Here is a 27,256-nt window from a genome sequence, read left to right as displayed (position 1 = left end):
TGTTGTAGTATTTAAATGTTGTTATTATTAAAATGGAATTGCATATTTGCTTTGTTTTATGTGTTTTTTATACTGTAATGTTATGTATTTTAGTGATTGTAATGTAATAAATGTTCCCTTCCTCAGAGTGGTGGAGAGCCGCTGAAGCTCATGGGCGGAGTCCTGCTGCCTTCTTCCCGCCTTTCCTGGGCCTTCCGCCGCTGTTTGCTCCTCCCCTCCAGAACCATGAGGCCACACCATACATTTCAAAAACCCCCAGCAAAAGCAGCCGGGGGCCCAAAGGTGGGCAACACAAGAACAATAAAATCAGCATGATGCCAAATCAATGTTGTTCATTGAAAACCGAGCTGAAATTATATGAATTTCAAACTGACAAATGCTTTATAATTAGTTTCTCATCTGATCTGCCAAATTTACTGTCATTATTCAGTCAGCACATTATCAACCCACCCTCTGTTGTGTCAGGTATTCCGCATGAGGCTGCTGAGCTTGAAAAGTTGCCTTCGAGGCAAAATGAGCTAGTTAAATATTTTTAAGGCAGCCCTCAGGAATGTGAGTACACTGGAAATCATTGCTCCGAGCTGGTGCCTCAGGTGTTGGCTCTAAAGTTCTACACTGATGTGTATTAGAGCCACAATTACATTATTGGCGTCTTGATTTATTGCTTATTGTGTGTGAAAATTGGCTCTCGATGACATCACCTCATTCTGTGATACGCAGGTGTTAACGGAGCGGTGAATGGCAGCGCTGTCTCTCCCTCTGTCACTAAAGGCAGCGTGTCTGCGCCCTCCCCTGCACCACGGCCCCTGGAGCACAGCCGGACCCCAAACACCCCCCACGCCAAGCCCCGTGCCCGCAAGGCCAGTCACCATAGCAACAGCACAGGAGAGCTCCAGGAGAAGCCCTCTCAGAAGCCTAAAGAGAAGGTAAGAGATAATGTGGCACAAGGAGCAGATGGGTCACCTTCCGTAGATGGAGGCGGGGTGTGAAATACATCTTCAGAGCAGCTAAAAGTATACAATGACAGCAGAGAGTGGTCTGTTTACGCTTGGCGTTAAAGTGTTTCCTGTATCTGGATTGTGCATATACACACTTTTAAAAGACAAGTGTATCTGTGTTTGTGACTAGCTCATGATCGAACATGCACTGTCACTGGATCTGTGCGTGTATAAACATAGTATGATTGAATATGTGTTTGTGTAAATGCACTGAGATCAGATCTGTGTGTGTTTTTAATAAATACATTGAGATCAGATTTGCATGTGTGTATAAACTCATGATCAAATCTGAGGGAGAATAAAAATACTGTGATCAGATTTTTATGTAATACATTGAGTATGTATAAATATATCGTGATTGCATTTAATTTGAATATTGTACAGGAAAATGCGATTGAAAATGTCAAGTGTAAACGCACTGTGTCTTGATTGAATGATGATCTAATCACTGTGATTGGATGTTAATGCCAAGTGCAAACAGGACCTTGTTTAAATGTGTCTTCTAGTCACTAAAAATAATGCAACATGGGAGCGTATTGTGCAGCAGTGGTAACATATTGACTGTACAATGTTTGATTTCAGAGCCAGTGTCATTAGACCGTTCTAAATTGCAACAATGAAAATGTCTGTTGAATTTAAAAATTCATGCCATAAAATTGATGTTATGGAAATGCGTGCTTTTACGGAATAAAATATATTAAACGGATCAAAGCAAGCCCTGTAACGTGAAGCATGAAAAATTAATTCATTATTGATGTTTCTCTTGATCGCTGCAGAAAGCCCGTAAGAAACTGGGGGATGGCCAGGGCATGAGTGACAGCGAATCGGGCTCATCGTTGGACAGCGACAGTGAGGGAGTCAGCAGCAGTGACCTGGATGACCTAGGGGAAGAGGAAGATGACGACGATGATGATGATGACCAGAGTAAAGACAGTGAGGAGTCTGACTCTGAAAAGGAGCGGCAGAAGAAAAAGAAAGAAAAAGTAACTCAGACCATTTGTTTAATCATTTACGGTGCTGAGTCTGAAGAAACCTGCATGGAGTCCATAATATTTGCTATATATCTAATAATGCATATCATTTAACAACCCATTTATTTTCTCTGTCGGAAGATGTTTGGTTATTTATAATAAAGTCATAATACGTACATAGATAATTACTGTTTATGTAAAATATCCACTCTCTCCCTCCCTTTCCTTCTATCTGCTTGGTTCCTAGGTTGGGACATCAAAGCTTGGACTGAGTAACAAGGAGAAGCCCAGGCTCATGGAGGCATGGGACATCCGGGAGGGCCTTCACCGTGGAGCTTCTTTAGAGCTCCCGAGCATGTTGCTGTTACCCCGCTCCCCCTCGCCCTCAGCTCGCTCTCAGACCTCCAGAGCCCGGGACAGACCTGCACAGCCCACCAGCGTAATCCAGTGCACTGGCCTGGCATCCAGCACTAAACCACTGGCGTTAATCACCCAGCCACGACGGGGCTCCTCCCCCAAACACCTCTCCAGCTCCCCCCAACATCTCAGCTCTTCTCCCTCCCCCAAACCCCCAGCCATGTCCCCTAAACCTCCCACAGCCTCGGGCAAGGCCCTCCCCTCATCCCATCAGTCCCTCCCACTTTCTCTCCACTCCTCCCCCAAACCACTCTCAGTCCCCTCCCCTCCCAAGTCCCTCCCACTGTCCTCTTCACCAAAACCGCCCCCTCTGACCCCCGCCCCCAGGGCACGCTCGCTAGGCTCCGCCCACAAGGCACAGGAAGCTCTGAGCAGCAGAAAACTCTTGGAGAATTCGCTCGCTCAAATTGCTGACTACAGACTGAAACAGGTGAGCACACACACACACACACACACACACTTCTCTGTTAGATAGCTTTAACCAAATGTTGCAGTGCAGTATGAGAAATGTTAAATACTTAAAATTACATCCTCTATCTTTTTAAACATGAGACATTGTTAAATATACGTCAACGCCCCTCGAGCAGTCGGTGCAACAGCCGTAACATGTACACAGAGGACTCATGGGACGTTTTGAACTGCAGCACCCCTTCTATATTTGGCATTTTCCCTCCTGCTCTACCACTTGACCTAATTAACAAGTTGAAGCAGGGACAACTGTAAAACGTACCAGGAACAAGTATTTGTGAAAGAGGATTGGGAAGCAGTGGAGTATATCGATTTTCACTGCATCTTATTTAGCATCCATTTTGTTTCCATCCTGCAGAAGAAGCAAATGAGGTGAAACGCAACCTCCATAGTTTTTTTTTTGTCCGTGTATCTTTTTAAGCCAATTTCAGATTAGGGGTGTCAGGGTGCTTTTGGTATTCAGCGTCTGTCTCTTTATTGACCAGCCTCTTTGAAAAGGTCAGAGAAAGCAATGGAGAGGGAGAAAGAGAGAGGAGGGGGTGGTATAGAGAAAAAGAGTGAGAGCGAGAGGCCTTCTCTCTCACTCTTATCTGTATGATTGGGTTCCCCACTGTGTGGCTTCGGTTGGTAAATGAAAGTGACAATGTGGTTAGCTTTATAAGAATTACTTCAGCAAAGCCGACAAGCAATTAACTCCCCAACTTCTTAAGGGCCTAGATTCTAGCAAATGAGTGGAAAAATGGGCTTTTTCCCACCCCTTCCTTTGTAGGCATGAAATTACTGCTGAAGAGGCTAATACATGTTTTTTTTCCCCCCCATAGCCCCCCTCCCCCCTCGTAATCAGCTAAAGTGGTTTTATCATGCCATTATTGTGCTGAACGGTTTTATATTGGCTTGTGATTTCGGTTTCATTCATTTAAATTACCATCCCAACGTCAAACATGTGTTTACTGATTGGAGACGGGAAACGGAACCCAAGCGGCGCATAAATCCAGAGCCACTGAGCAAAGTGTGTGTAACAGAGAGCGTGTGTTTTTTCTGTTTTCTGCTTTTTTCACTCTGGTAATGAGTGCTGCTTTTAGTGCCTGCTCTGGACTCCATTGTTCAGAAGCTAAAGTGAGGCAAAAAACACACGGCATTGTGCTCCACCACAAACAAGAACACACACACACACACTTGTGCCATCAGCGCTTATGCCACATGACAACCAGAGCAATTACCACATCTCTCTGCACTTCTCTCCTCCTCTCCTGCCTCTGTCTGTCTCCTTCTGTCTCTCTCATTCCTTCTCTTGCTGTTTTTCCTCTTCTCTGACTTACTCATTCATTTCATTTTTTCCCTGAATCTGCTAAATGCACATGATGCTAACCTTGCTGCCTGTCTCTCTGTCTCTTTCTTTTTCCTCTTTTTTATTATGATTTTTATCTCATCCTATTGTCTCTCACTCTTACACTTTTTCTTTTTGTTATGATTCTCCCTAATTTTCTTCATATTTTCTAACCTTGTCTCTTTCTTACTTTCTTTTCTTTCTCTCTCTCTCTCTAGTCCTTCCTCTTGGACCAGGAGCTTCCGCTCCAACTCAAGAAGCAGCAGGAAGCGTTCAAGTCCTCAAAGCACCCAGAGAGAGAGTCCTCGTCTTCGTCTCCTTCACCTTCCCTGCTCTCATCCACTCTTCTCCCACTTAAGTCCACCTCGGGCAGGACCAAGCCCCCTGCAGCCCAGGGAGTGGCCCCCTCAGCCAACCTGCTGCTCTCACAGACCCTGCTGGGCCTTGGCCAGGCCAATGGAGTAATCCAGAATGTGCCGCAGGACGTCCCGCTGGCCCTGACTACCAAACCACGCTCTGACCTGCCAGTCAACCTCAGCACAGGGGGCAGGAAGGACACCTCAACCCCCCCAACCCTCGCACCGACCTCAACCACTGCACTACCAGCTCGGCCACGCAACTCCCGCAAGAGCAAAAACCCCAAACCCCTTGAAACCTGGAAAGAGGCATCCCAGAACCACTTGGTCCAGTCCCTAGTGGACCTCTTCCACCGAGGAGGGGCTGAGCAGGAGTTGCCGGTCACCAAGGACTCTGATGATTCGGCAGAGGATGATGATGATGATGAAGATGATGATGTGGACGATGAAGAGGAGGACGAAGAGGATACTGATGACAGCCTTTCAGGTATGGGGCCTTTAAGAAGACGTTGAGTAAGACAGATGTTTCATATACCTCTTCCTGACACTACGTGACTTTAAACCCATGTGCATCAATTCTTTTATTTTAGCTGAATTCCAACTGAATTTAATGCATGTGTTTGTCACTGTCTCTCCCTCAGAGTCGGACAGTAACTCGGACAGTGAGCAGAATGGCTCCGGGAGCAGTAAGAAGAAGAGGGAGGCACCAAATTTGGAGACAGATGGGGAGAAGACCCCCCTGAAACTCAGCCAAGGGGTACCCCTACTCACCACCTCCAACAATAACAGCCTGGCTGACTGCTCGCCACTTAACCTGCAAGTGATAAAGCCCTCCAGCATGGCCACGCCTTCTATTGTGGCCAGCTCCGGTGCCTTCGCCTATCACAGCTCACCCTCTTCTTCGTATTCTGTTGGCACCTCCCCAGGTATTCATGGGTAAAATGAGGCAGAAATAAAGGGCACTTAAGACACTTAGTCTGTTAGCATTGAGGTGAGTGAGTCAGTGAGTGAGTCAGTTTAGTTTTGTTCTAAAATCTGGTTGAGAAGCCATCATTTAATACATTTAAAAAAGGTAACAATTCATCGTAAAATTGTGTTAATTTTATATCCAGTAAACTATTAAAAAGGCCATACATACATCCTAAACCTTAACTCTAATTAGGAATGCAAAGATTTATGTATATGCATAGCTTGTTTAATGAAAGGAAAGTAGAGATGATAAAAGTACTTTATTTAAATAGAATATAACAGAATATTTGAATAGAATGCTGACAGGTTAGACACCTTTCTGTGTACTTAGCGGCTATGTATGTGAGTGAGTTAGTGAGCTAATGAGGTAGTTAATTAGTGACAAGCAAGTTCCATGAGACTTATTTTTGCATTTAAAAAGTATAGTGAAAAATGCACTCAACTACTATATTGAGAGTAGCTGTAATTTGTTACTTTCCATTCCAGCCTACAGCCTCCAAAATAATAAAGTGAGGAAATGAGACAGGACATCTTTTTAAAAGGAGTTTAACGCATCTCCTCTTAATCTTGTTATTTCTCCTGTGTATGAGAGCCGGGTGATACTGTAAACGCAGGAGCTAATGAGGACTGTGTGTGTGTAGTGTGCACTAACCTCAGAGCCGTGTTTGGTTGAACCTGTTAACTCAGGCTTACACAGTCATTATGGCTGTTTGGCTGACTCTGGCTTTTTCCCAGCGAGATTCGTTAAACAAAATACTCAACAAAATCCAACAAACACGTCAAGCCAGTGGGTTTGTTCTTGGCTCGGTTTCAACATTCCGCGCTGAAGCAGGAAAAGCACTTGTTGCTCTGCTTCACTCCCACAGTGTCTGTGTCTGTGTGTGTGTGTGTGTGTGTGTGTGAGTGAGAAAGACAGAGACAGAGAGCGTGTGTAAGCCTGGGTGTGTTTGTTCTGGCTCTGATGAAGGTGAAGAAGCGGATGTCAGAGAGGAGGAGAGTTTTGATGAATGGTTGAATGGTGAAAAGCTTGTGGTATGAATGCCATGTTGCCTGCAGTTTCCGCTCAGAGCCACTTCACACTGTACTAGTGTACACCAGCACATTGCTCACTTTACTGCTCATACCACACCACTGTTTCTCAATTTAACTCTGTCTCTCTCTCTCTCTACTCTTGTAGGCTCAGGGAAGAGGAAGCGTGTGATGAATGAGGACGACCTAAAGACTCCTCTGGAAATGGGGTATGTGTAACAGTGTGTTTTAAACATTTCTCTCTCTCTCTCTCTCTCTCTCTCTCTGTGTATCTGTCTGTCTGTCTCTGTCTGTCTGTCTGTCTCTTACACAAACATCCACAAACACACCATTTGATACAAACAAGCACAGACACACACACACACACACATGCACACCGAGAATTAGTATATACCATACATTTGTTTCTGTGTACCACGTCTTTATCTCTGTGCTTGTAGCTGGCGGAGAGAGACCAGGATCAAAGCGGTCGGAGGTCGGCTCCAAGGAGACGTAGCATATTATGCCCCGTGCGGGAAGAGGTTGCGGCAGTATCCGGATGTTGTGAAGGTAACCGCCGGCCACGTACTTACCCCTCCTCACGCTCGCTTTAGCCCCCCAACACTCAGGGAAATGAAGCCCCAACCTGTAGCTGACCTCCCCACCCCTTTCCCCCATTAAAAACCCTTTCCATTTCCCCTTTACCTACAGCAGTAGCTCTAAGCATATCCTAACAGTGGTTCCTCCACTACCTTAACTACAGCCTCCCTTTCCCTGTAGCTAGCTTTGCTGTGCAGTGCCGGAGTGACTGCTTTCAGTGTGCTACAGTTAACTGATGGCTCTCTGTCTCACCCAACAATCATTATTATTCTCTCTTCTGTAGTATCTATCCAGATATGGAATAAGTGACATCACACGCGATAATTTTAGCTTCAGTGCAAAAATAAGGGTTGGTGACTTCTATGAAGCCAGAGAAGGACCCCAGGTGAATGCCTTTCATCTCCTCTTTTTTCTGTTGTGTTCTCTTTTTCCCACTTGTCTATCTCTTTCTCTTTCTCTCTCTCTTTCGCTCTCTCTATCATTCTCTCTATCTCTCTTGCTCTCCCTCCCTCCCTGACTCTCTATCTCTTTCGCTTTCATCTTGAATCAAGAGGGCAGGGATTTTCGATTGAACCCCGATTGAGTAAAAAAAAGGTTCCCCTTTAGACTGTAGGAAACAATGCAATAATCAGTTTTCATTACTTCCACAGGATGTTTTGCTCTGTTTCGTGATTTGTTTTCTTTTGATTTGTGTGTGTGTGAGTGTGTGTGTGTGTGTGTGTGTGTGTTTGTGGGATGGGGGGAGACGTGCTAGCTTCTCTAAGAGAAGATTCAGTCTATAAGCCTTGTCATGAAACTGAGTTGATTGATTTTCCTTCCTTCTTTTACTCTTAATATCTCTGAAAAACATCCTAGCAGCAATATTGGCAGTGGTTTTGCTAGTGTGAATGATAGGCTAGTACAAGTACAAATCCAGACAGAATACAGTGTTCTGCAGTGTTTACTATAAAATTAGATGCCAGGTACCAATGCCAGACAGACAGAGAAATAGACATCACTCTACTTCCTGGCTGCAGACTGACCACTCTGTCTCCTACATTACACCCCTTAGGGTCTGCACTGGAGCCTGCTGACTGAGGAGGAGGTTATTCCCCGTATCCGGGCCATGGAGGGCCGGAGGGGACGCCCACCCAATGCCGAGCGTCAGCAGAGAGGGGCGGATGGCGAAGGGTCAGGCTCAGGTGGCCGCCGCAGGAAAGGCAGACCCCCCAATGTGGGCCAGACTGAGTTTCCCAGCCCTTCAGAGGCCAAACTGCTCCGCAAGCTGGAGGCTCAGGGTAAAGCACTGACCGACTGCCTGTTTCACGTTTAGAGTTTTAGAACTGACCACAGTTATTCAGCTGGAGTGAAGGCGTTTTTAACTCACTCACTCACTCATTTTTTTGCATTAATAGAATTAGAATCAGAATTAGAATTAGAATCACTTTATTGGTCACTGTGCTTGCACACAGGGGAATTTGTTCTCTGCATTTTAACCCAATCCGTGCAGTGAAACACACATTTACACACACACTAGTGAACACTGGGGGACAGTGAGCACACGGCGCCCGGGAAGCAGTTGGGGCTAGGTGCCTTACTCAGGCAAAACCGGCAACCTTCCCGTTACAAGCCCAGTTCCCTAACCACCAGGCCACGACTGTCTCCTCAATGTAATAAAGCCTCTTGTCCTTGGTAAACAGGTAGTGTTCAAGTAGCTGGACAAAAAAGTAAATCATATGGTCAAGTGTGTGTAGCAGCCAAGTTCCAGAGATGTATTGTAATCTGTCAGAATGACTGAATGTATGATAGGAACATTTCCGACCTTATAATAGTGCTTTTATGACTTGTTAACATTAAAAGTCATGAACCTCTCCGGCTAATCACTGCCGCTCTAGTCACTGTACCCACACCTCCCTCACCTCTGGATCTGAGACACTTGAAGCTAAATTGAGTTTGCTGTCATCTCTCATGTGTTGCAGAAATTGCTCGGCAGGCAGCTCAAATGAAGCTGATGAGGAAGCTGGAGAAACAGGCCCTTGCAAGGGCAGCCAAGGAAGCTCGCAAACAGCAAGGTACTGCATACACAAAGATGCACACACTGTTCTTTCTCACAAGCTTGGATGTCAGTTAGGATCCTCAACTTTAACGGTGAAGTCAGTGTAAGGAGAGGTTAGACTCTAGTCATTTTGGAGCATTTCTACTGGTCCATTGATATTTCATGAAACATTTTAATGACAACAACAACAACAACAACAACAACAAAAAACAAAAATGATTATGCATGTTTTTTTGGACTGTGATGATATGCTTTGTTTTGTTTCTTTGTTTCTTTCAGCCATCATGGCTGCGGAGGAGAGGAGAAAGCAGAAGGAACAAATCAAGATCCTCAAGCAGCAGGTTGGCATCACTATTCTCAACACCTATTATTGTGCACGCCTTTGTTATGCAGTAGATACAGGTGCAGGCATTCTCTTTGTTTTCCATCTCGAAGCAGCTTTCCAAAGTTTTCTCGTGCCTAAAAAGTTTGTGCAATTTCCACTGAGTACATAATTCAGAGACTGACAGTGTCTCGTACTCGGCTCCGTGCTAACCTCTCCGAGTTGCGCTAATCCGGCCGTCCCCGGCTCTTTTAAAATGCACGGCGGTGCTTTCAATTAACACACTCCCTCCCTCTGTCCGAGCAGGAAAAGATAAAGCGCATTCAGCAAATCCGGATGGAGAAGGAGCTCCGCGCACAGCAGATTCTCGAGGTATGGACCGACTGCTGGGAAGGAGAAAATAAATAAATAAATACAATTTGGAGAGAGAGAGGGAGAGAGTTAGTTTAAATAGGCTTAACATTCTTAAAATACATGCCACCCCCCTCCCACCTCCCACAGCCTGCTTAACATGGAACGCAGACTACAGTGGAATTGCTCTCTAGCATTTTGAGGTTATGACTCCTGCATAATTTTTTTTTCCTCTGGACTAACGCTAAATTGGTTTTGGTGGACAGTTTTTGAATATTAAATTTGCTGCCTCCCTGTGCCTCAGACCACAGTTAAATTAGACATAAAAGATTTTTTTTTCCCGTCCAACAATAGCAGGTCTTGCATAAGTAGGGGGAAAAAATGTTTACTCTTCTCACCCAATTATAGGAGCACGAAAAGTGTTTTAGCAGGGCAAAATCAAATTGGAGCTGACACGGTTGGCAAGCCATTCTGAACAGGATTTCTTTCTGTTTGTAATTACACATTGAAATTTCCAGCTAATTCTCCTGTGCTTGCTTTTCCCATCGCCATTGTCAGAAAGTAGAGGAATATTGAATAATTTTAAAGATCCCTGAGCTGATTCTGACAAGAAGTGACGTTCTCGTCGAAAAAGGTTCTCAATCACTGAAGCAGTGTTCCGGAACCCTCCGATTAGAACGGTTTCAAAATGCCATGCGGTGAATAGCAAGCAGCAAATTTCCCCTTCACACACTGTACGTTAGTGCACTCTTATTAGGAGAGGATCTTTTTTTTTTCTCCATTTTCTATACGCACACACACACAAACTCTCACATCAGTAAAAGGACAGATAGTGGCATAAATAAGGCAGCTGTTGCTGTGGCTTGTTTAATTTGAACATTCTACCTGTAATGGCCCGGCCTCTGCGTGACCCAGACCTGTTTTGCATTGGCAGGCGAAGCGGAAAAAGCGAGAGGAAGCTGCCAATGCCAAAATCTTGGAGGCAGAGAAGCGCTTAAAGGTCAGTGTGTGTATGTGTGGGGGCATAAATGTGGGCCAGGGCTGTGGAATCATCTTTACGAAACTCTGGTACACCCAGTTATTGCACTTTACCCCTCAATACAGTCCCTTGACACCTTCAAATACGCTCCTAGACCTTGTCCTCTACAATGTCCTCTATTTTCCTAAATAAGTTACACCTTTAGACTTTTATTATATTACTGCCGTTAATTGTATATGCAAATGTATGTGCTTTGTATTTATCTTCATCTAAAAAAACTAAAATATGTATGGTTTTCCCTGTTCTCAAAATGTAGCCTGGTGTTTGAAGTTTGGATAGATGTAGATCTATGTAGATTTTTTAAAAACAAGCTACCACTGTAACTGTGACAAGTGTTTCATTTTCTTTTCTAGCCCTTGTTTTTCTGTAACTTTGAGAAATTGAGAAACTGACTCTTAGCTCATTTCCTTTGGTTTGAAGCTTCTACCTATGTGCTGTTTATTTATAGGAGAAAGAGATGAGACGTCAACAGGCTGTTATCCTAAAGCACCAGGTTTGTATCACGTCCACTACCTTTGAGGGTAATTAAAAACATGATAAATGTTTTATAGGAACATTGATGTACTCAAGTTACATTAGTTAAGTTCACTATTGAATAAAAGGAGTTAGTGTAGATCTGTGTGTGCAGATGTTTGCAGTTCTCTTACTCCTATAGTGTTGTCTGAACCCTTTCATGTTTCTTTCTGGTTAATGTTCATGCTTTTGGGAGTGGGGTCAAGTCTTTTTTTTTTCTTTTTTTTTTGGGTTGCTCTCTCTTATTTTTTAAGTTTTCTGATGACGCTGTTTTTTTCTGTCTTATAATACTGTGCCAACTCTCTCTCTCAGGAGTTGGAGAGGCATAGACTAGATATGGTATGGGTATGTTTAATCTTCTGTACATCTAACACTCGCATCGTGAAACATGGTTGTGATATGGTTGTCATAGCAGCACATATTTTAAGTGTAGCACTGGCTGCTGTCATACTACATTTTCCTCTGCATGGCTTTTTCAGCGGCAAAAAAAAAAAAAAAAGAAAAAAGTGCATCGTCCACATCTGCTGTGTATGTCAGTGAGAGAGAGCTGGCTTTGATGCAACAGGCCCTTTTCTCCCTCAATGTGTGTGTATGTATTTATGTGTGTGTCTGTGAGCTTGTGGTTGTCTGTCTGTGTCTGAAAAGCTTGTCCAAAATACACTTTCACTGTTCAAAAGTGAGTGCTGTAATCAAAGCCATTCATTTTTGCACATCCACATACCATGTGTACAGTTTTTCTATGGTCTCTATCATGGTTGTGGTTAGCGAGCATCTGTGCGCGTGTGTGTGTGTATGTGTGTATACATGGTGGAGTCTCCAAGGAACAGTTCAACCAAACATGCTAACATAGCTAACAGTGAATGAACACTTATAGCTGACTATTAGCATGATGCTGTTTGACCTGTGAAGTTGTGTGTCATTTTGTAGTTGGCCTCGCGCACCATTTAAGTAACACTTCTTTTGTCCAAAATCTTATCCCCAGTTTGGTCTTTGCTGATTCCACCATTACAACATTAGATAGCAAAGACAATACCACATACACATAGTGCTTTTCCACCAACGAGGAACTGGTATCTATCTAGCTATCTATCTATCTATAGATAGAACGCTCAGAACACTCAATCCACACACACACACTGACGACAAGCGGCAGCCAAACGTGCACAGCGTAGTCTCGACCAGGAACGACCGCCCACCTGGAGGACTGCATCGGGCACCAGGGTTTCACCCTGGACAGAGTGCCAATCTATACCTGGGCACACACACATTCACTCACACAAACAGACATTCACTCACATACCAGGACAGTTATTAGAGAGGCCAATTAACCTACCCTCCATGTTTTGGACTGTGGGAGGAAACCGGAGACCCCGGAGCAAACCCACACAGACACGGGGAGAACATGGAAACTCCACCCAGATGGGACTTGAACCCAAGAACTCATGGACTCAGTGTTATCACACAGTGGAGCTGGACACTTACATTTACAGAGTGTTATATAAATAAATAAATAAATAAATGGAAATAAAAAAAGAGGGCTGTGTTTAGCACCACACAAGATCGCATGTATTACCTTGGAACATTTTTTATTTCAAGCTGCAGTTTTGAAAAACACAATTTATTTATGTCACAGAGAAAAATCTCGACTTGGAGAGCCCTGTATGGCATGGCACTGATTATAATCTGATGAACAACTTCACAGGTCTATTACTGTTTTCTTCATATGTTCACTTTTAGTAATGCCAGCATTTTGACTGAACTGTTCCTCTCATCCTCACATTGTGTTTGTGCGATGACATCAGTACTGTAGATGTCAAATATTACAGTGCCTGAAGCCTCAGAACATTACCGCACATTTCTGATCGTGGTGTTTCCATGCTGTTGTTGGGTCAGATTTGAAATGATTGCTTTAATAACTGACCACAGACCCTCATACTGCTCTCCACTGTGAAGGGCAGTGCACTTCAGTGTTAGATAGTAGTAGGACACTTGGGCAGGAGCCCAACTTAGCATTGTTTCCCTTCGCGTTCATTAGGGCTAGGAAAGGCTAGTGAGCTGTGTTAGCTTTGTTAGCTTGTGCAGAGCTAACTCCAGATGCACTGCTTCTCCTCTCTCTGACCCGCTCACCACACCTGTTGCTTTCCCTTTCGGTTTTTGTCTTGTCATTCTGTCTGATCAGCCATAACACAAGTTTATGCGACTGCCCCATCCTGGCCATGGTGCTGAGTGTGTGTGTGTGTGTGTGCGCGTATGTGTGTGCGCGTATGTGTGTGTGTGTGTGTGTGTCTGGCTGTCTGTCCTGTCTCTCCCTCAGTCTGTGCAACATGCTACACCACGCTGATCAGTGTCAACATCTGTCTCCTGCACTTTCTCCTGTTTTTCTCCTGCACTGTTTCTGCACATGCTTTCCACAGTGAAGATAATCATGACTGTATTCTCTGTTTCCAGGAGAGAGAGAGGAGGAGACAGCATGTAATGCTCATGAAGGCCGTGGAGGCCCGCAAAAAAGCGGAGGTACGCACGCTGAATAAAATCCACCCAGTCTGTGCCTTGTTTGTGAATCTTTATCTCTAGTTTTCCAAAGGTCAGTTTGTCTGGACCTGTTGCTGTTAGGCAGAGACAAATAATATTAACTTATAACATTAATGATTGTTTATTAGAAGATATATTTAATGAAGATCTACGAGTACCCCCTCTTGTAATCAGGCAAAGCCATATAGCTCAAAAACCTTCTTTCAAGTCAAGATATCATTTCTGATTCATGTTTTTGGGATGGGTTGATGTTCTATGTTTGGACCTGAACAATGTAGTGGTGATGTGCTACAAATTTCACACATAATCTTAAAATTAAACAGAGCGAGAACTGCATGGTGGTGGTTGTGATTCTAGTGTAGCACACAGCTCCTTTCACCACTCCAGTACACCCCTCTTGCACAAATTCAATTCCTTCCAATAATGTCTTACGCCAGGCTCATATTTAAGGATAATTTGAAGTATCACCTTAATTCATTATAATGCACCGACGCCTTGTGGAAATGACCATTTATTGTTGACCATTAAACCAGTCCTGTGTGTCTGTTGAAGTCACTGCGGCACATATAAACCTGTCTTAGCCACCTTCTTTTCCTCTCTCTATATCTGTTTCCTTTTCTCTGTCCCTCACTCTCAGGAGCGCGAACGCCTCAAGCAAGAAAAGCGGGACGAGAAACGGCTCAACAAAGAGCGCAAACTGGAGCTGCGCAGACTCGAGCTGGAAATGATCCGCGAGATGAAGAAGCCCAATGAGGACATGTGCTTATCCGATCACAAGGTAAAACTTGCTGCTCCTCCTGCATATACAAAACCACACTCATAACTCATAGAGTTCAGAGTAGAGGGTCAGTCCAGAAAGGAAATAGAGTCCTCTGTGTCTGAAAAATGAATACTCAGTGGCCTTAATCCCACTTGAGACGCTGCCCAGAAGCTGGTATGGTCTATAAATCATGAACAGTTTAAACAGTTGCCCCTATTCACCAGTAGGGCTACACGCGGCTTATTGGGCTGTGCTAAATTTTGTAGTAATTGAGTTTCCCAGCAGTGCTAGCAAATCCATGTATACATATGGGGGCTTTCAAATCCATGTTATTGGCATGTTATCCTATTGGCTCTCCAGTGGAAAAATGGACTACTTACTGTGGGGTCTCTAGTAGCATTAGGTCATCCATAACACCTTACAAAAACATGAAGATGATAAAAAGAAGGCTGCCACCAAGTGGTGATGTATGTGTTGTGCCACATGCTGACAGTTAGTTTCTAAAGGTTTAAATGGCCTGTGAACATACTGCAGGACACTAGGCAAGCAGCACAACACATTTTCTCCTATCGTAGCCTCTCTCTCTCTATATATATATATATATATATACTGTATATACTATATACTGTATTTTCCTCCTCTCTGTCTCTCCACACAGCCTCTTCCAGAATTCTCTCGTATCCCAGGCCTGGTTCTGCCAGGTCAAATGTTTTCTGACTGCCTGATGGTGGTGCAGTTTTTGCGCGGTTTTGGGAAGGTTCTGGGCATGGAAATGTCTGAGATGCCCACTCTGGGTGTGCTGCAGGAGGGCTTGCTCAACCTGGGCAACAGCATGGGTCAAGTGCAAGACCTGCTGGTCCGCCTGCTTTCCTGCGCTGTGTGTGACCCTGGACTGCCCCCAGGACACAGGGTAAGGGAGAGAGTAACAAACACATACACAGGCATGCACACACACACACATAAATGCCACAAAAGAAAAGCCCTTAATTTTAGCTTTATGTCCACTCCATTTAATCAGTTAAGACTTGTCTGCTGTGTGAAGCTTTTGTTTTATAAAGAAGACAAAAGGCCTATTTAGTTTACATAGAATTGAACATTATTTCACGTGAAATAACGTCCTGTAACATCAGAAACCTTCCTTAAATCACTCCAAAGTGTTACAGCACGTTACATATACTAAAATGACCTTGAGGCACTTTCAAAGGATTATGTTAGATGTTTTTGCCAAAATTTCAGTTTAACAGACGTATCTTATTGGTCTCTTTGGGCTTTACTAATACACATTCCCTCTGTGTATCTGATCTGTAGGCCAAGTCAATCTTGGGAGATCACCTGACTAACGTGGGTCTGAACCGAGACAATGTTTCTGAGGTGCTGCAGCAGTATATGGAGGCACACTGCTCCCAGACAGAGATGGCTGATGTCGCAATGAGCCTGAAGACCAAGGCTTTCCAAGCTCACTCACCTAGCCACAAGGCCTCCATACTTGCCTTCCTGGTCAACGAGCTGGCCTGCAGTAAGAGCGTGGTCAGGTAGGAGGGCTTTATGGTTTCTGCTGTTTAAATTGAACTGAATCCACTAATCTGAATCGATTTAAACTGAATTGAAAACTTTACTCTGCCTTTAGCTACAGTCTTAGATTGATGGCTAACTGCTGGGATACAGAAATAGGTTCAGTTATTTGTAGTTTGTTTTTATTTACATCACTTTATTGTATTGTATTCGCGGTTACTGCTAGCCAGTCCTACTGGAGTTAATGTTTGCACATGTTGCTTTCAGCTGAGTTGTTCACAGACAGTAAGAGCTGGAAAGGTTTTTTTTTTTCATTTTTAACAGATGTGTGTGTCATTTGAAAAAATTAAGTTATTAAACAAATACCAAATCTCACTTACTGGAGCAGTGCCCAACTATGAGCTAATGCAGCTGGAGAATTACATTGGTCCAGACAGAGAAGTACCTTTTTCGGCTGTAGTGCTTTAAAAATTCATTCTGTAATCAAACCGTATAAGGAGGTCAAGAGAGAAGCTGGAGTGTTGAGTTATTCATGGAGCCTTTGCATTTTGAATGCTACACAGAGTGGCAGGCAGAGCGTGTGTAAAAATCACACAGGTGTGTTATTGTGCAAGGAGTGCTATGGACACTGACAGATCTGTGTGTGTGTGTATTCATGCGCAGTGAGATTGATAAGAGCCTGGAACAAATGAATGCGTTGAGGAAGGACGAGTGTATCGTGGAGGGAAAGCTGAAAAAGTGAGTGTCTTCTGTCTCGCACAAATACACACTGACACATTCCCTACACGCAGCCATTCACTTAGACAGTCATTCGCAAGTAAACTCCCACACGGAGCCCATCAGTCGTTTATGCTGTAAACACGGTAAAGGCATCTTCATGATTATTTTTCTTTCTTTTATACAATATACGGGGAGTTTTATAGGAGAATAAAACACACATTTGATAGTGGCAATTAACCACGTCCCCACTATCAATTTTCATTCATTCATTCATTCATTCCAGAGCCTACCTGGAATCATTGGGCGCAAGGCGGGAATACACCCTGGAGGGGGCGCCAGTCCTTCACAGGGCAACACAGACACACACACACACATTCACGCACACCTACGGACACTTTTGAGTCGCCAATCCTGTGGGAGGAAACCGGAGCACCCGGAGGCAACCCACGCGGACACGGGGAGAACACACCAACTCCTCACAGACAGTCACCCGGAGCGGGAATCGAACCCACAACCTCCAGGTCCCTGGAGCTGTGTGACTGCGACACTACCTTCTGCACCACCATGCCGCCCCCCACTATCAATTTGAAATGCTTTAATGTATTGTTAACTATTATAATGATAATATTCAGTAATGCATCAGACTGTTTTCCACAAGTCATGATAACACTCATGCGACTTAATTGTAAATTTTGTGTTGAATCATTCTGCCTACAGGCTGAAGACCATCTATGCTAAACGCACCGGGAAACGTGAGGCCATTGCTGGAGGGGAGGAAGCTCAGGCCTTAGGCACGCCTAGCACCGGAAACAAGCGAAAGCGGAAAGGTGGTGACAGTGATGATGATGAGGATGAAGATGAGGACAGTGATGAACCTGGAGATGAAGACGATGAGGAGGAGGAAGAAGAAGTGAAGAAGGCGAAGAGAGTAGAGACATGTGATGAGGTAGGGTTGGCTGGTATTGTGTATCCCAGGGTCAGACAGGAACATACTGATGAACCTATAAGAGTCCTCCTTACACTATGTTACACTGTAATATTGTGAAAATCAGGATAGAGCATTTGTCAGTGTCATAAATGCAAACGTCATTAAATATCTGTGAAAGGATGAACCCGCGTAGTAACAGTTGTTCTTTTCTTCGATCTTATGTTGATTTTATGTTTATGTGTGTGACTTAGGATGAAGGAGATCAAGCCACCAGTGTAGAGGAGCTGGAGAAACAGATTGATAAATTATCAAAGGTAAACACATGTACATCTTGTCAAACAAGCACAACCAGCATGCCTATGTAGCTGTGTACACACATACACACATGTAATTGCTCTTGCACTCATGTGACTCTATCTGTTTGTGGGAGTGCAGCAGCAGAATCTGATCAGACGGAAGCTGTTTGAATCGTCTCATGCTCTGCGGTCAATGTCGTATGGACAGGACCGTTACCGCCGCCGCTATTGGGTTCTCCCTCAGTGTGGAGGGGTCTTCATTGAGGGACTGGAGAGTGGAGAAGGTAAAAACACATGTAATATCTCTAATGACACATACCACAGTGGTTTGGTGTGAAATCATTGGTTTTACATAAACCACACAAGCTTTTGTACACCATTTTATGTCAAACCACGCTGTGTTTCTATATTTTAACCTGAAACATATATAGAATTTTCTTTTAAGGCTTTGTTATGTTGTTATTTTTATTCCTGGAAAACTCAGCATGCAGTTTGCACTTTAAACTTTAATTATTGGCTAGTTATATTTTGCTTTAGCGCACAAAATATCTGACATTTATAAATGGAAAACCAATTGGATTTGTTTTCTCACCAATATCACTTTAACGTAAACATTCCATGTACTTCTTTGTTCATCAATATTAAAGGGTGCCAAGATCTGAATTATGATATTGATTTGTATTTGGAAAGTGGCCTATAGCAATACATTCATTCATTCATTATCTGTAAGCGCTTATCCAGTTCAGGGTCGCGGTGGGTCCAGAGCCTACCTGGAATCATTGAGCGCAAGGCGGGAATACACCCTGTAGGGGGCGCCAGTCCTTCACAGGGCAACACAGACACACACACATTCACTCACCTATAGCAATACATTTTTTCATTTAATTTATTATGTCAAAATGGCTTTATTACTCAAAAAATATGTAGTTGAAATGGTGCAAATGCCTTCACTAGGTCCTGAAGAGCTGGAGAAGGAGCGAGAGAGGCTTCAAAACTTTGAGGCAGTGCAGATCAAAGAGGAACCGCAGGAGGAGTTGCAGCAGCAGGAGGAAGAGGAGCAGAGCCAAGTGAAGCAGGAGGAGGAGCCTATAGAAGGTGTGAAAGAGGAGGATGAGAAGCTACCCCCAGAAGCTGATGAGGAGCTGTGTGAAGAAGGACACGTGTGTGCCTCCTCACCAAGTAATCTCGAGGAGAAAGAAGAGCTGCAGACAGAGCCCACGCCCTCAGAGAGCCCTCCTCTCAAAGAGTGTCCCGATACGCCTGACGAGGTTGCAGGACTCTGCCACACCCCCAATGGCTGCCCAGAAACGGTCACAGCTGCGACGACATCAGCAACGTCTCCAACTCACTCTACCTCCAAGCCCATGGTGCTGTGTGGCGCTCCAGTGGACCCCACTGTCCCAGTTCCTCAGTTCGAGGTGCCTCTTCCTCCACAGTTTGGGGTCGCGATGTCCCTCCAGCAACAGCAGATTCAACTGCTGGGTAACGACCAGCTTCTGCGTGTCTTAACAGAGCGCAGCGGTCACTGGTTCAGCCTCCTGCCTCGTTCGCCATGCGACGACTCTTCTCTTACTCAGCCCCCCACACCCCCCCAGGCTTCCCCTCAGCCTAACACTGCCCCTCACACCCGGGCCAGGAGCCCTGCACCCCCATCCTCCCCTCATCATCACCTCCACCCTCCCTCTGCCTCACCAAACCCCCTCAACTCAGCACATGATGGTCCTGGGAACCACACTATGTCTCCTCCGCAGGTAAGTGCCCAGAACCTTAGGGCCTGTATACACCTGCCAGTATTGTGCTTTGTGTATCCTGGTAGTATCAGGATATACTTTTACAAGTGTATGTAAAAGTTTAAATAATCATAAAGATCATGATGAATTTTTGTCTCACTTTATCCGTAGATAAAGCCAGGTAGTGCGCTAATGGCTTTGCCCTTGTGTGGCTGGTCTGGTGGGATGATTAGCCCCAACCTTCCCTTGTGTAGCAGCCCTCTGCCCCTCTACCCACTGGCCGAGGGCAGCGCCAGCCCTCTACTGGCCCCAAGCGTCTCCACCAGCAAAAGCGGTTCTCCAGTGCCCCATGCAGACAAACCCCCCTCAGCCCCCTCACCTGTTATTGACCTGCCACGAAACCATGACCACCCCGAGCCACAGCCTATACCAGAGGGTAAGACACACTCTGGCCTCTCTAATATTTGTACGTTAAATAGTTTCAATTGTATACGAAATATGTTAAATACTGGCTACTGGATACTCATACAAATAAAATATATAAAAACATATTTAAATCTAAAATTACTTAAGCACAGATTGACAGATATGTACCTAATGTGTGCAATATGTGTATTGCAGACAAGCTGATGGGCTGGTGGAAGGTGGCAGACGTAGAGGCAATGCAGGCCTTGACGAAATCACTCCATAGCAGAGGCATCAGAGAAAGATCACTGCACAAACAGATCCAGAAATCCATGGAGCTCATCTTGCAGACCTGCAACAAAAACAAAGAGGGTGAGAAGATGCATGTGAAGCGTTTTTAATATCTGGCATTTTCAGATTATGGTTAAAAAAAGAAAAATGGCAAACATGTAACCAAGATCAAACCAGTAAAATAATGTAACCTGCTGTGTGTGTACAGTGGCAGTGATGGAGGTGTCAGAGCTGGATGAAGGTCAGGTTTCTGTGGAGACGCTACAGGAGTGGTGTGTGGAGGAGCAAGCCATGGAGACAGACATCGCTTTACTGCAGCAGGTGGAGGAACTTGAGCGCAAAGTCACCTCTGCCAGCCTACAAGTCAAGGTAATGGATAATAATAAATAATGATTATTAAAATAAATGAGATTTTATCGTATATAAAACTGTATTGTATGATCATGTAATTATAATATTGCAGAATATTCACTGCCTGTATTTTTTACTTTAATTATTTCATTCTTCCCCTCACTATCTTTTGCTACAGGGCTGGGTGCACCCTGAGCCTCAGTCGGAGAGGGAAGACCTGGTCTATCATGAGCACAAGCCCCTCCCCAAGCCCCGCGCAGGGGCCGAGTCCCAGGAGGAGCGGAGCTCGGAGAAAGGCCTTAGCCGTCGGCTCAGCAACCCGCTGGACATCGCGGTGTCTCGCCTGGCTGAGCTGGAGCGCCACATCGAGAGAAGGTACCTGCGGAGCCCCTTAGGGACAACCATCCAGATCAGACTGGATAATGTGGGTACGGTCACTGTGCCCGCCCCTGCTCCATCCACTAGCGCTGGAGGGGAAGGGTAGGTCATCCACACAAGCCAGCCTTCGTCTCTCCTCTTCCTCCTCCTCCTCCTCCTCCTCTACCTCCTACTCCTCCCCTTCCCTCTCTGCTGGCTGGGGGCTGCTGTGCTCGTGCGTGCCTTGCATCGATCCATTGGTCCAGTTGTTCACACTGTACCCTTTTTTTGGGGACCTTCTGTGTTTATATTTGTTCACCCTCCCATTTCTGCCTGCATGGGTTTGATTTGCAGCGCATTTTCTGTGTGGTTTTGTAAGTGCATGGCACATTTTAACATGGGGTTTCATTTTTTCCTCACTGTTGATTTTATTAGTGAAAGTGTTATACCTTTAAGTGTTTGTGTGTAGTTTTATTTATATATTCTGTGTCTCCTGTTATGTTTGTCTATGCTATGGGTCATTGGTATGGTACTGGAGGGCCAGAGTCCAGCACAGTTTGGTGGGTTCCATGCTCAGGGACATCTGATTCTGTATCAGCTCATTGTCAGCTTTGCAGATGTATTTGAGCTGCGACGTCACCAAAAATGTGCTGAGATCCACCCATCCAAGGCCAGAGTTAATGGTCCCTGTTCTGTCCTGTGTCTGTGTTGATAATAGGGCCCTGAACTTGTGATCATATGCAGAAGTATGTGCACTCATGGTTAAATGATGAATGTTTTGTGATTTTCTAAATAAAAATAAGGGACGACAATCTCTACTGCAAAGACAAGATTTTTTAGACATTTTCTGTGCAGTTTCTGTTTTTAATTTCCTGAATTTAATGTTGGAAAAGTATAATAATATGTTTTATGTCATACATTTTCCACTACATTCAATTCAGGAAATAAAGCATAGCCGAGCAGTAATGCCTGTAGATGATGTGTCCTTATTTAAAGTTAGAAAACCCACAGAACATATCATTTGACAGAGGAGCCCAAACTTTTTCATATGATTTTATTACGCCTGCACCTGCTCATAACTCTTGTGTGTTTGATTAAGGGGAGAGGAGGAGATTGCGCCAGGGATGAAGTTGTGGAGGAAAGCTCTGAGTGAGGTGAGGAACTCTGCGCAGTTGGCCATGTGTCTGCATCAGCTGCAGAAGTCCATCGCCTGGGAGAGATCCATCATGAAAGTGGTGAGTCTGGGTCACACCGCACTCAAAGCACTTTACACCTGTCCTTCTACATTAATCCTGGGCACTCCAGAACTCCTGCTGACTCTCCAACAGCTGCTCCAACTCATTCTCATGGAATAGCCTTAAAACCAGGCATCATATCATCAGTTATGTTTAAGGAAGTGCTCCATCAACAATCCTGCGTCGTTGTTTTAAATTGGGTTTTAGAGTTAAATGAACTAGAACCAGAACCAGAAACTTCACTCTGAACTTCACGCCTGTAGCTCTGAGCCTTAAGGCTGGTTCATAGTCATTTGAATGTGGACACAGCATTGTATACTCAGCCAAAGTCATGTAAATGCAGAAATGGAGAGGAATGTATCTCTTTAAAAAATAAAATATGCAAGTCCATATGGTGGTGAAAATGTGTCTTGATTGCTCATTGGTTAGAGAAAACGTGAGAGCATGTGGGTGCTCACTGGCCCTAGTGTGTGTGTGTGTGTGTGTGTGTATTTGTGGGTGTTCCCTGCCACAGATGGGTTAAATGCAGAGGAAAATTACAATGACCAAAAAAGCATATTTATCATTTTAAAAAAGAGATTACAGAAAAGAGAAAGAATAAAATTGGGAGGGAGGAAAGAGTCAAAGGGTAAAATAAAGTAAGAGAGGGAAAGAGGGAGTGAGAAAGAGCCAGTGCAAGAGTGACAAGGAAGATTGTCTGTGACAGAAATGGTAGAGAGAGAGAGAAAGAGAAGAAATTGTACAAAAACATGATCACTATTTACTGATTGAGAGATAGATAGATAGAGAAAAATGGTCTAGTTTTATCTGAACCAGTTTTGGTAACATATGGAAGACTATATATGTCACTTATGATGAGTGTATGTGTATGTGCAGTACTGCCAGATCTGCCGAAAGGGAGATAATGAGGACCTGCTGCTTCTTTGTGATGGCTGTGATAAGGGCTGTCACACCTACTGCCACAAGCCCAAGATCAGCACCATCCCTGAGGGAGACTGGTACTGCCCTGCCTGCATCTCCAAGGTAACCGCCTCCACCCTCCATCACATTCTGTGTTCACACCCTCTGCTATTAGAGCATCACTCAGTTCCTCGCCTAGAAAAAAGGCTGCTGCTACTACTGTCTTTATATATTGTCCATTGCTGTAGATAGAATCACATTACATATCGAAACCTTTATAAGGAAGCCTTATACGTAATGACATCATCTACCAGAAGATGCACCTATTGTGGACATACTGGAGTAACAGCACATCAGCATAATTTCATTATGCTCAATGCCAAATGTTGGCTAGAGGTGTCTAAAGCCAGTACCTGACCCTGTATCTGAATGCCATCAAATGGTGGGGGAGTGGCTTGTGGGAGGATACACTTGAAAAAATCAATTTTCAATTAATTTTAGGATGAGTACAAGTTACTAAAATAATATCTGAATGCAGATTATTTAACTGCAAACATTGTGGTAAAATGAACTTTTAAAACTTCATTTTAAAAGGCAAGTGGTCAGTCTCCAAAGAGCAAGAAGCCTCAGAGTCGAGTCCAGTCGAGCGGAGGGAAGAAGTCTGCAGAGACAGTCAAGAAGACCAAGAAGCAGCCAGAGGTGTCTGAGGTGGAGGAGGTGGTTAGTGGCAGCATCAGTGGTAACACCAGCAACAGCAGCCCAAAGAAAGCAACCACAACCTCCACGCAGGCCAAGAAAAGCTCTCCTGCACCACCTCCCCCCAAACCTGAGAGTCCAGCCTGTGTGAAAAGAGCCAAGACGGCCAGGGACAACAACCGCGACCTGGGCCTCTGCAGGTACTTACAGTGTGTCACTTCTGAGTAAGAAACTAATTTGAGCTGTTGGGGGCTTATTAAATTAATGTGTGTTTATTACACTATCGAAAAATAAATACTGCTTTATTCCAATATTACATCATTAAATTATTACAGCTGTTAACATTTATTCTTTAATAACATAGATATTACATATTTAAAAATACATTTAATATCAATAACCCATTTTCCTTGGGTGTCACTTTGTAGTATTTGTAGTAAGGCAGGCTTGAGGCCACCTGCTCACATGCTGCAGATATGTTGCTAAGATATAATTCCCTGTTGTAGCCATCATGTTTATGTAGTGCACAGCTTTAAAACTGCTTTTGTTGTGCAGGATTCTTTTGGCTGAACTGGAACGTCATCAGGATGCCTGGCCCTTCCTCACACCTGTCAACCTCAAATCAGTCCCTGGGTACCGCAAAGTCATCAAAAAACCTATGGACTTCTCCACGATCCGTGAGAAGCTTGTCAGCAGCCAGTAAGTTTCATTCGCTCTCTGTTCTGATGCAGTAGTCCAGCTACCGATTCACACACTCATTCCTTTTTGATGTCTGTCCACCTTCAGGTACCAGAACCTGGAGACGTTCATCATCGACGTCAACCTCGTGTTCGATAACTGTGAGAAGTTCAACGAGGACAACTCGGACATTGGGCGAGCGGGACACAACATGAGAAAGTTCTTCGAGAAGAGATGGACGGAACTCCTGAAGCAGACAAACTAAGCTGCCCGCAGGAGTGGACGTCCAGAATCAAGACTGAAACGAAGTGTCACATGTTTTTCAAACCTTTTCTGTGGAGCTCAGAAATCACCTGCAGAATCACAGCATTTCGCCATCTCCTCCCAGCAATGCCTGGGCCCTTTCAGCAGGCCTACACATCTCAACCATGCGGGTCCGAACCCCCAAAAATCCCCCTGACACACACAACACCCGAAGAGACACAGGACAAAGGGTGTCTTTGTGCAATACCATTACCTTGTAGAAAGAGTAAATCGCACTGAATTCTTCAACCATCAGAGCTGTATGTAGGAGAAAAAAAAAAAAAAAACACTTTCCACTACCTGTAAATATCATTGTTTTATTATTATTTTTTTTTACTTTATCTTTAATATTATAGTGAATGTATTTAATTTTTTAAAATGATTATTTATGATGAAAAAGGTCCATTCTTCATTTTCTATGAAAAGGAAGAAACAGCAAAACTGCTTTAAATCTAATGGAATGTTTATTTGTATGTGTTTTTTTTCCTCTCCAAATATGAAACAAAGCCAAGAAAAGAAAAGGAAACCGTTTACACTGCTCTGTGCCATTAGGCATCGGAGTGTTCCTCCCTCGGAAGCAGAGCTGACTGCGTTAATGTACACGCACCTGGACGAGCAGTGCCCCCCTCCCTCTTTATATGTACATACTGTCTATTGATATCAATATATTGAGTCTTGTTTGGAATGATGTGTACATATTGTTTCAGACATTGGATATTGTTCTTGCCTTAGACCGATTGTAGCATTTAATTTTAGTCTTAAAGTGACTTATTATTATCATTATTATTATTATTATTATTAATATTATTGCTATTATTATTATTATTATTATTACACATTTATTGTTTGTACAGTATATACATATCCTCTACAAACACTGTGGTCTCCTTAATCTTGGTAGTGCCTGCCCTTCCGAACAGGGTTTAGGGATGTTGTTTTTTTTTCCTGTTAATTTTTTTGGTTCTGTTTTTGTAAGTTTATTATTTTCTAATATAAAACACCCCCTTGGCCTCCTCCACACAATGGCATACTGTACAATACTCGTGTGTACCCCCATCTAAAAGCTGTTGGGAGTATTTTTCAGTATCCTGGCCGTGCGGCTGCAGATTGACAGTCACAGCAGGCTTTCTGTAAACCACTTCTTTTCCTTCTGAGTCTCCCCTTATCCCCCCCGTGCGTCGTGGCCCACTGGAGGCAGCTAGAACAGAGGTTTTTGTACCTGAGTCAGAGTACTTGAAGTTATTTTATTTAAAGATATTGTGGGAAACAAAATGGTAGCGTTCTTTTTGTAGGAGCATTATTTTTCACTAGTGTGTATGTGTGTATGTGCGTGTGTCTGAGAGTGTGAGCGTGTGTGGCACGGACCTATTAAAAGGATGTTTTTCAAAGCCAACTCTTGCTGTTTCGAGTGTTGTATTGTCATTTCATATATTTGGATGTTTATAATTTTACCTTTAATGAAAACAGACATCTACAATACATCAGCTTTGTTTGTAGCTTCCTCACATCACTGTAGAATATAACCTGCCTTTATCTGGAAATCATTAAAGATCCACAAGTCAGTCAAACATTTCATTGGTGAAATATATTCATTCATTCATTCATTATCTGTAAGCGCTTATCCAGTTCAGGGTCACGGTGGGTCCAGAGCCTACCTGGAATCATTGGGCGCAAGGCGGAAATACACCCTGGAGGGGGCGCCAGTCCTTCACAGGGCTGGTGAAATATATAAGACAAGATATTTTGCTCCAGGTAAATAAAACCACTTTACAAAAATCACCCTTAAGTACTTTTAAATAAGGTTTAAAGAGCATCATATTAATGCTTAGTGTAAATGTACGTTTCACAAATTAATTTGTGTATTTTAGGGGCAAAAGTCAATTATTAAAGTGACATCAGCATGGTATTACAGTTTAAAGTTCTTGAATTCTCTGTGCTCTGTAACGTTTTAATATCAAATGATTTATAAATAAAAATTAAAATTAAACCAATAATTAATAATTGAGAAAACAAATGAACAGGGTGAACAAAGCATACAGATAAACAAATCAAATAAAGTCTGTAAATATGGATCTTCTGTGTGCTCCTGTATGGTCAGTGGAGCATTTTCTATTCGTGTCCAGTTGTCGTTCTTACCTTAAGATGGAGACAGAGAAACATTTTATTAAACAAATCTAGTAAAACAACC

The 27,256-nt window shown here is 43.7% G+C and overlaps 1 protein-coding gene across 2 annotated transcripts in view; it reads left to right on the top strand.

The window, feature by feature from the left end:
- Positions 1-26,566, top strand: part of baz2ba (bromodomain adjacent to zinc finger domain, 2Ba) — a 102,205-nt gene extending 75,639 nt beyond the window's left edge. For both annotated transcript variants that reach the window (XM_066663202.1, XM_066663203.1), the window contains 34 exons: positions 127-282; positions 721-926; positions 1,775-1,981; positions 2,217-2,816; positions 4,400-5,024; positions 5,179-5,463; positions 6,684-6,744; positions 6,976-7,084; positions 7,398-7,499; positions 8,166-8,391; positions 9,073-9,165; positions 9,429-9,490; positions 9,778-9,843; positions 10,757-10,822; positions 11,310-11,354; positions 11,687-11,719; positions 13,823-13,888; positions 14,544-14,684; positions 15,325-15,576; positions 15,975-16,198; positions 16,842-16,916; positions 17,616-17,844; positions 18,078-18,140; positions 18,262-18,406; positions 19,077-19,873; positions 20,024-20,288; positions 20,474-20,629; positions 20,757-20,917; positions 21,078-21,379; positions 22,356-22,491; positions 23,368-23,514; positions 23,986-24,287; positions 24,643-24,786; positions 24,874-26,566. In XM_066663202.1, coding sequence (XP_066519299.1) covers positions 127-282; positions 721-926; positions 1,775-1,981; positions 2,217-2,816; positions 4,400-5,024; positions 5,179-5,463; positions 6,684-6,744; positions 6,976-7,084; positions 7,398-7,499; positions 8,166-8,391; positions 9,073-9,165; positions 9,429-9,490; positions 9,778-9,843; positions 10,757-10,822; positions 11,310-11,354; positions 11,687-11,719; positions 13,823-13,888; positions 14,544-14,684; positions 15,325-15,576; positions 15,975-16,198; positions 16,842-16,916; positions 17,616-17,844; positions 18,078-18,140; positions 18,262-18,406; positions 19,077-19,873; positions 20,024-20,288; positions 20,474-20,629; positions 20,757-20,917; positions 21,078-21,379; positions 22,356-22,491; positions 23,368-23,514; positions 23,986-24,287; positions 24,643-24,786; positions 24,874-25,030 — 6,704 coding nt within the window. In that variant the 3' untranslated portion in view covers positions 25,031-26,566. The remainder of the gene's footprint in view (positions 1-126; positions 283-720; positions 927-1,774; positions 1,982-2,216; positions 2,817-4,399; positions 5,025-5,178; positions 5,464-6,683; positions 6,745-6,975; positions 7,085-7,397; positions 7,500-8,165; positions 8,392-9,072; positions 9,166-9,428; positions 9,491-9,777; positions 9,844-10,756; positions 10,823-11,309; positions 11,355-11,686; positions 11,720-13,822; positions 13,889-14,543; positions 14,685-15,324; positions 15,577-15,974; positions 16,199-16,841; positions 16,917-17,615; positions 17,845-18,077; positions 18,141-18,261; positions 18,407-19,076; positions 19,874-20,023; positions 20,289-20,473; positions 20,630-20,756; positions 20,918-21,077; positions 21,380-22,355; positions 22,492-23,367; positions 23,515-23,985; positions 24,288-24,642; positions 24,787-24,873) is intronic.
- The last annotated feature ends 690 nt before the right edge of the window (positions 26,567-27,256 follow it).

Source organism: Hoplias malabaricus, chromosome 3 (genome assembly GCF_029633855.1).
Source record: "Hoplias malabaricus isolate fHopMal1 chromosome 3, fHopMal1.hap1, whole genome shotgun sequence".
Lineage (NCBI taxonomy): Eukaryota > Metazoa > Chordata > Actinopteri > Characiformes > Erythrinidae > Hoplias > Hoplias malabaricus.
The sequence above is the reverse complement of the archived record's forward strand: the minus strand, read 5'-3'. Positions and strand labels throughout refer to the sequence as shown.